Source organism: Balaenoptera borealis, assembly GCF_965194805.1.
Source record: "Balaenoptera borealis genome assembly, chromosome: 13".
Taxonomy (NCBI): domain Eukaryota; kingdom Metazoa; phylum Chordata; class Mammalia; order Artiodactyla; family Balaenopteridae; genus Balaenoptera; species Balaenoptera borealis.
The window spans coordinates 46991256-46999515 of NC_138870.1; the positions used below are offsets into that span (position 1 = coordinate 46991256).

Sequence of the window (8260 nt, forward strand, 5' to 3'; positions counted from 1 at the left end):
GGACTACGACTCCCGGCATGCTCAGAGGCCACGGGAATTAACCCTTCAGGGTCCGCGGCTGCCCTGCGCCCCGCCTCCGCCCCTTACCTGGACCCCGCAGGGTGAGTTTTGGGGCGCTGGGGAGGGACTCTTTCCTTTATTTAAGGCTTAGGGGTGTGTGTGTGTGTGTGTGTGTGTGTGTGTGTGTGTGTGGGTGGGTGTGGGTGTGGTGTAGTCCCGGCTGGAGGAATGATTCTGACTTTCCTAAAATGAGACAATTTGCAGTAATGATACTCAAATGCTTTTTTTGCGAGTGGGAGACCCAGCATCAACTCTCTGAATCTCAGGGCCTAAGAGGAATCACTACTATCTTCCTCAGAATGCTATCTAAATCGTCTCCTTCTTTACTCCCAGAACAAAAGTAACCAGCAACCCATCCCCTCTTCTGTACGCCCCCCATCGACTTCCACCCTTCCCCAGCGCCCCCAGCAAGGTTTGTAACCTGGCTACCGAGTCAGGGTTTTATTATCCCTCCGGTTGGGTGTGAGTACTCATGGAGCCCAGGGGACCTCTCATATCCCTTTGGATTGAGATTTTAGAAATTGGGCCCCTTGCCTCTCAGAGCCTGCCCTTCCCCCCAGGTGCCACCACGGAGTCCCTGCAGGTTCAGCAGGCACCCTACCTTTGTCTGACTTGAATGACCATAGGCTTGTGGACAAGGGTTCCTTCCTTGATCCTTGCCTCCATCCCCACTTCTAAAACAACACTGGGCACAGGGGACAATGAGGGGAGGGGGGGTGTCACACTCTTCTATTGCTATTCTTTCTCTATATTGTGCACAGTTCCAGTTCTGGGCTGGGAGGGAGGGGGTTAGGGACTTGAGGTATTGAGGATTATTCGGCCGTGGGGTCAACTACCCTGCTCCTCATCCATGGTAAGAGGGAAATGGAAGGGCTGCTTGTTTTCTTCTCCTTTCACTACTCCCAGACTCCACTTGAACAATCCTAGTTCACAAGGCCCCCATCCCTGCCTCAGCCTTCAAGAGTCTAAAGCTGCTAGGAAAAAGGGCTATTCTGAGTCAGGGGGTTGGGGGCCTGAAATGCCTGGATGCCCTTCTTTGCCTCATCCCTATTTCAGTGTTTGTCACTGGCAAGCATCCTATCCTCACCCTGGAGGTTAACTGCCCCATTCTGGGCAGTCTCTGGCCTCCTCCTCCTCCCCCTCCCCCCAAAGGGGCCATTGTTCTGGTCAGCATTTGGGGCGGGGTAGACAGAAGGGAGAAGACCTTGGGGCAGGAGTCCTGAACCGTAGGAGGCCAGGGGAGTGAGGGCAGGCCGTCATATCTCTCCTCTATCTCACCCTCCCCACAGCCAACTGGCTCCCTGCCCCTGCCCCCGCCCCTTGACATCCCAGACTCCCTGGCTATTTAAACAGAGATGGGTGCCCCCATCAGCACACTGTCCTTTGGCCACCGGACATCATGCCTCCCAAGAAGGATGTTCCCGTGAAGAAACCAGCAGGACCCTCTATCCCCAAGCCTGCTGCCAAGCCAGCAGTAGGGGCCCCTCCAGCCAAGACCAAGGCTGAGCCAGTGCCAGCACCAGTGCCAGCTGTCCCTCCAACCCCTGAGAAAACTGCGAAAACCCAGGAGCCCCCCATCGATCTCTCCAAAGTGGTGGTGAGTCCCTGGAAAATGAGAAAAGAATTTGGAGGGGGTGGTACAAGGGTGGGATACACCTAGGGGACTAGGGGTATCTAGAAGGTGGGGAATCGGTAAGCACTGGATAACAGTGGGGCTTTCTCTTAGTACCCCATTTGGAAGCATCCAGGCTTATGACCCTGCTGTTGTCTTTGTTGTCATGTGTGTGTATGTACACACCCACACCCCCCCCCACCTTCTCACCTAACCTCCTGCTGGAGGCAGGGCCTGTAAGATGGGGAACATCTGGGTTCTGAGGACAGTTTCAAGGTGAAGGGAGGGAGCTGCTGCCTGTGCCTGACTGACTATTCAACACTAAAGGCCACAGCTCTGAACCCCAGGAGGGAAGGCTCAAGAGGACAGACTTGTTAGACAATCACAGCTGGGGGCCAGGGGTAAATTTAGCTTTTATTCAGCCCCCAGTTATGTGAGGGATGCAGGGCTCAGGGCAGTAGAGGGAGGGGAACAGGTGGCATGGGATTAACCCTGTTCCCTGGAAACCCTCCCCCCAATAATTCCTCCTCTTGGGATTCTCCCAAGGTCTGGAGCTGGGAATGGGACTGAGGTGGCTGGGCTCCCAGCCTGGTCCCTTTGGGCCCCTCCCCAGAAGTGGCTGCCAGTTGGTCGGGAGGAGTGCTGGAGAGGGATTGAATGAGCCCTGTCATCTCTCCTCACCTGCTCTTTTCTTCCACAGATCGAGTTTAACAAGGACCAGCTGGAGGGTGAGGCGAAGCCCCTGAGCCCACTGTCCATCCCAAGTCCCTCTTCAGATCCTCCTTCTAGTCCCCTAACTCCATTCCCGACCTTGAAAACTCCCACACTAGTACTCTTTGTGTTCCCTGTTCTGCTCAGCTCAAGCACATAGTTTCTGAATCTCCTTTCTCCTGGTGGTGATGGGACCCCTTGTCAACACTGACCCCTCCTTATACTTCAGAGTTCAAGGAGGCCTTCGAGCTGTTTGACCGAGTAGGGGATGGCAAGATCCAGTACAGCCAGTGTGGGGATGTGATGAGGGCCCTGGGCCAGAACCCCACCAACGCCGAGGTGCTCAGGGTCCTGGGGAACCCCAAGAGTGATGGTGAGGGGACCTCTGTGACAATGCGGGTTTTCAGTTTGGTGGTGGAACCGAGGAATGTTGGTAAGGTGACAAAAAATGCTGAGGTGGGTCCCAGGACTTTAGAAACTGTCAAACCCAGGGGCAGAAAAGCATCGTGAATGTTGAACGGATAAAACCCTTCATGGTGGGTATGGGAGCTGGGTCCTGGGTGACACTACAGTGACCTCTCCTTCACTTCTCTGATCTCCAGAGCTGAAGTCCCGGCGTGTGGACTTTGAGACTTTCCTGCCCATGCTCCAGGCAGTGGCCAAGAACCGGGACCAAGGCACATACCAGGACTACCTGGAGGGGCTTCGGGTGTTTGACAAAGAGGCGAATGGCAAAGTCATGGGAGCAGAGCTCAGACATGTCCTCACCACCCTGGGTGAGGCAGGGACCAGAACTCCTGTGGGGTTGAGAGGAGGGGGTGAACTAAGAAGAAGGTTGGCTAAGTAGGCAGAGCCAGGGAGGGATTACTTTCCTGTAGGTCATGGGCAGGAGACTGAGAAGGTCAGAGGCTTGGGTACAATCTGAAGGTCTTCCTCCTGCGGAGGCTAAAGTGTGTGGGCTGCAGATGCCTCCCAAAGGGCAGAGGAAAGGGGATGAGGTGGGAGATTTGAGTTTCGGTTTTGGAAGAGATGGTCGTACTCTATGATATGGTATGTCTCTTAATCCTCTGGAATTCAGTTTCCTTATCGGTCAAAGCTTTCACCGGGTGTAATTGAGGTGAAACGGAAAGCAAGATTCAGGGACACATTCAAGGCATGCTCATTACAGGGAGAGGATTCTCTTGGGGGACTGTTGCTGTGGGCAAGTCTCCCAGGGTGGAAGAAGAGGAGGTACCACTCAGAAGAAAGAGGCCTAGGTTGATGAGGGAGGGAAGGCAGGGGCTAAAACGCTGTGTCTGGGGCTCAGGAGAGAAGATGACTGAAGAGGAGGTGGAGGCAGTTCTGGCAGGACATGAGGACAGCAACGGCTGCATCAACTATGAAGGTGAGGGGCCAGAGGAGCAGAAGGGACAGGGGAAGGGGGGAGGCAGGAAGTTAGAGATATGTAGGTGAGGCACCCTGGGACCCGTATTATCTAAAGTCAGGTGGATCATCATCAGGCCAGCTTCTGCAGCCCCTCTTGCCTCCTCTCTCTGCAGCCTTCCTGAAGCACATCCTAAGCGTCTGAGCTCCACAGGTAGGGCCCTCCCACTTCGCCTTGAGAGGCAAGCCTCCTTCCCTTCCCTCAGCCAGGGTGGAAAAGCAGGGAAGTACGTCTGCATGTCCTGCTGCGCGAGAGCGCCAGGATTTGGCAACTTTTCATCTTTTTCCACAGGTGCAGTGGGGTCGGACACTGCCCCCCGACCCCGTTCTCCCGCAGGCGAAAGCAAGTTCCTGCCACTAGGAGGCTATTGTTTCAAAATAAAGAGACGGTTCCTCCCTTGGTCTCCGACTCTTGCTTTCTTTATAGGTGGGGGAGGGAAGGAAGGAAAGGGAGGGCTCTCTTCTCCCCTCACCCCTCCCCAATCCGACATCCTCTAACTTTCTTGCTTCTCGGAGGAGCAGATTCCTTGCGCCCCACTCCACCCTCTTCTGCAGTTTCTGTGCCCCAGATAGGGCTATTCTGGAGAAATGAACAGCAGTGGGCCCCGCCCACCTCATTACTAATATAGCAGCGTCATCTGCATAAGCCCGGGCCAGGATTCCTATTGGCTGGGTCGGCTGGGGGTGACGTCATTGGGACGTACTAAGACTAGGGTTGGGCCAGGAACCGGAGCCATTACTGCAGGAAAAGGTCCCGCAGAGCTGAGCAGTCAAGATGGTGGGGCCCAGCGCTGGGAGGATGAGCGGGATTTGGGGCGAGAGGCGGGAAGCCGGGGATAGGGGGCGGGGAGAAGGCAAAAGGTAGGGGGTAAAGGAACCTGAGGGCCTCAAAGGTTGGAGGTGGGGTTGGAGTGTCGGGGATCCTGTCCTGCTGGGAAGCGGGTCCCCAGCATGGAACGGGAGTTTGTGGTTCAGAGTTCTTGGGACTGGGGTAGAAGCTTGGGGGATTGGAGTTAAGATGCTGACCGCTCCCCTCTTCTCTGAGCAGTGTGACTTCACCGAGGACCAGACCGCAGGTAGGTAATCTGACCCCTATTGAGGTCATGCTTAGGGAGAGGGACACTCCCTCTAGCACCCTCCAGCCACCCGTCTTCTCTTCAGCACCCCCAGGGGAGTACCTAGTGGATTCCCTTCTCCCTCCTTCTGGATCTTCCATTTTCTTTTCTCACTCTTTCTTCCTCCCTTCCCTTGTACTCTAGATCTGAGCCCCAAGCACTGGGTGAGTTTTAGGTGGTGTGGGCATGTGAAACGACTTGGTCACTAATGCCTGTTGTGTGTGGGGCTTGGGGACTGTGTATTAAGCTGCCTGTGCTCCTCTGTTCCTTAGTCAGCTACTTCTGCTGCTTTTCTCCTCCTGTGATAACTTTTCCCCTCCCCCAGCTTGGAATTGTGAAGGCTGTAGACAGCAGTGACCTGTTACTTTGTGAAAATGGAACAGGGGAGTTTGCTGAGGATACTTCTTTGTAGCTGAACTCTCTGAAAGTTCTCTGTACTGGAGGGGTGGGAAGTGGCAGGCTGGGATGACCCCAGTCCCAGGCTGCTGCTCCCACTTCCTTATAAGGACAGGGCCCAGACAGGGCGGTGGCAAATCCCTGCCCTGAGTAGTGAGGTGAGGAGGCTGGGCAGGCTGCTGCAGGCAGAGGGTATGTAAATGGCTGGTACCTCTGCCAAGGGGAGGAAGGCCGGGTCTTTATGTGGGACACCTGAGTCGGAGGAAGGGCCGCTGGATCCCTCTTAGAGGGTTTGGGTGCACAGCGGTATAAATATCTGGTTTCCTCAGCATGATCAAAGTGGAATGGGCTGCAGGGGCTGTAAGGGAGGGTTTGGGTCAACCCCCACGTGCCCACTGCTGATGTTTCTCTGAATCCTCAGAGTTCAAGGAGGCCTTCCAGCTGTTTGACCGAACAGGGGATGGCAAGATCCTGTACAGCCAGTGTGGGGACGTGATGAGGGCCCTGGGCCAGAACCCCACCAACGCCGAGGTGCTCAAGGTCCTGGGGAACCCCAAGAGTGATGGTGAGGGTCCTTCAGAATAACTCTGCAGTGTGGTAGTGGGTCTGCAGTCTTTAGCTAATAGCTTTGCTTTATCTTCCTAGGCCCTGAACTCAAGCAGCTCTTGTCTAGCAAATCCCACAGATAGAGTTCTCCTGCCTTGAGTGGGAACCCCATAATCCCCAGTCCTGAGAATGCATGTGACTTTGCTTCCACCTCCTTTATGGCAGAGATGAACGTGAAGGTGCTGGACTTTGAGCACTTCCTGCCCATGCTGCAGACTGTGGCCAAGAACAAGGACCAGGGCACCTATGAGGACTACGTTGAAGGCCTTCGGGTGTTTGACAAGGAAGGGAACGGCACCGTCATGGGTGCTGAGATCCGGCATGTTCTTGTCACACTGGGTAAGGCTCTGCCCTTCCTTCTTGAGCTGAGGTGCCACCTGATAGACCTCATGTGTCACCCAATTCCAGAACGCTCACTCTTTCTCCCCCTCTGCAGGTGAGAAGATGACAGAGGAAGAAGTAGAGATGCTGGTGGCAGGGCATGAGGACAGCAATGGTTGTATCAACTATGAAGGTGAGGGACTAACTGGGGTCTCACGGAGGAAGCAGCCATACAGGGCAGGTCAAGCACAGCATTTGGGGCTTTCCCTGTCCCTGGATTCAGGCTCCAAAAAGTGCCAAGAGGCAAGGGGCAGGGCCCAGCCCAGCCCAGGAGTGGGAGGCCAGGGCGGGTGTGACAGGAAAGGAAGGGCTTATGTGGCATGAAGGGTGGGAAAGGGATGGGAAGTAAAATAAATGGATGTCTAATCCCTCGCCGCCTGACCCCTTCACCCCATGTCTGTGTCTTGTCTTCACCATTAATGTCTCTTCCTTCCTGCAGCGTTTGTGAGGCATATCCTGTCGGGGTGACGGGCCCATGGGGCGGGTACGGCTCCTCCCAGCCCCCCTTCTCTAGTTGACCTCCCCAGTGTTTTTCTTCCCAGCCTTTGCTCTCTAGCCCCTGCCCTTCCCCTACTACCATCTGACTTCCTCCTGGCATGTCTCTGCATGGAGCTGACTGGGGAGGGGAGGGGCTCCTCAAAGAGGAAGACAGCCTGGGGGTGTGGTACCTCCTTCTCTCCTAGAATGGGCTCTGAGGTTTTGCTTCTTAGGGCGCTGGTGTCTGGGAACTCACACCAACCTATCCCAGTCTTGCTTCATGGTCATCCTTTAGCCTGGGAGCACGGGCAGTTGGCATAGGGGGCTGGGTTGCCTGTCCCACTGTGCTGCTGTAGCTGAAGTCTCTTCCCCGTCCTGCTGGGCAGCTCGGAGGTACCCTAACCCAAAACTCTGTCTTCTCCTCCCGCCAATGGCTGACAGTAGCTGTAGGTGTAGTTGAGAACTCTTCTGCCTCTGCTGTGTTCTTGCTGCTCAGGGCGGGGTGGGGAAATAACAGCTGGTGGGAGGGGAGCCGGGGGCTGAGAGGACTGGTCAGACTCAAGGTGGCCCCTCTGCAAACTGACCCCAAGGTTGGTTGCTGTGGGCACATTCCTTCTTAGGCTACCTTTGTGGTCTTGTGGTCTCCTGGCCCCTGGTGGACCCCTCCCCTTGGCCCTGCTCCCTGGATCACCCCCTCTCCTCTCCGCAGAGCTCGTCCGCATGGTGCTGAATGGCTGAAGACAGTCCCAGTGTGCACGGAAACCACGCCTTCCCTGTGCGAGACTGTGTATGTAGCCCCGGAGGCCTCCTAGGTGCTCTTGTCACAGTATTTTTCCCAGATTGTCTCTCTTGGATGATGTTTGCCATCAGCATTCACCAAATAAACTTGCTCTCTGCCCTACATGCGGTTCTGCTTTCCTTCCTGAGCAGGGTGAAGGGGAGGACAGTCGGGGGTCAATGGACCAGAGGCTGGGGAAAGCCGGCCGGCCAAGGGCCTCTAGGAACCATCTTTGCCTGATTTAAGAAATGCTGGCCTTAGTTATTGATGCGACAAAGGCTACCCCTTGGGGATTAGGAAAGCCATAAATCCCTGTAGCACCAAGGCTGGCCACCCTTGGGCCATGCCATATGGCGCTGAGTCCTCTCCTAGCCCTCCCCAGCACTGAAGGCCTTTTGTCGGGGAGCCCGGGGAGTGTTTATTGGCGCAAAAGCCAGGCCATATTAGCACTGCCTGAGCCTGTCTGTCACTTCAGCAAGGCTAGGGGCCAACAGTAACAAGTAGCTGAGATGCCTGCCTTCTCCCCACCTAATAAGGGAAGATATGAAGCCACCACTTCTGAAAGGATAAATAGACAAAATCTCTGGGATGTGAGGATGTCCTTCCAAGTCTTAAATGGCTATTTTGAGGGCAGGTGAGAGCCTCTGCCCAGTCCCTGCACCAGTTGTACAGTCCGGACAGCTATGCTGCCCTCGGCCTGTT

At 55.4% G+C, this 8260-nt stretch overlaps 2 protein-coding genes across 5 annotated transcripts; both read left to right on the forward strand.

Annotated features, from left to right (window-relative positions):
* The first annotated feature begins 5 nt into the window (after positions 1-5).
* MYL6B (myosin light chain 6B) lies at positions 6-4207 on the forward strand. 2 transcript variants are annotated; one of them, XM_082351114.1, is made up of 9 exons: positions 78-101; positions 394-472; positions 1414-1657; positions 2373-2400; positions 2613-2756; positions 2986-3159; positions 3690-3767; positions 3922-3959; positions 4098-4207. In XM_082351114.1, exons 3-8 carry the CDS (start codon positions 1460-1462, stop codon positions 3948-3950), a joined length of 651 nt encoding a protein of 216 aa, XP_082207240.1. In that variant the 5' UTR covers positions 78-101; positions 394-472; positions 1414-1459; the 3' UTR covers positions 3951-3959; positions 4098-4207. The 2 variants fall into 2 exon arrangements, with proteins under 2 accessions (XP_082207239.1, XP_082207240.1); XM_082351113.1 differs by lacking the exon at positions 394-472 and having other exon boundaries at positions 6-101.
* Positions 4208-4468: 261 nt separating this feature from the next.
* On the forward strand, positions 4469-7681 carry MYL6 (myosin light chain 6). Of its 3 annotated transcripts, XM_082351157.1 has the most exons (7): positions 4469-4583; positions 4854-4881; positions 5738-5881; positions 6088-6261; positions 6359-6436; positions 6743-6787; positions 7490-7681. In XM_082351157.1, the coding sequence occupies exons 1-6, from the start codon at positions 4581-4583 to the stop codon at positions 6769-6771; spliced, it is 456 nt and encodes a 151-aa protein (XP_082207283.1). In that variant the 5' UTR covers positions 4469-4580; the 3' UTR covers positions 6772-6787; positions 7490-7681. The 3 variants fall into 3 exon arrangements, with proteins under 3 accessions (XP_082207283.1, XP_082207282.1, XP_082207281.1); XM_082351156.1 differs by lacking the exon at positions 6743-6787 and having other exon boundaries at positions 4470-4583; XM_082351155.1 differs by lacking the exons at positions 4469-4583; positions 6743-6787 and having other exon boundaries at positions 4809-4881.
* Positions 7682-8260: the final 579 nt, after the last annotated feature.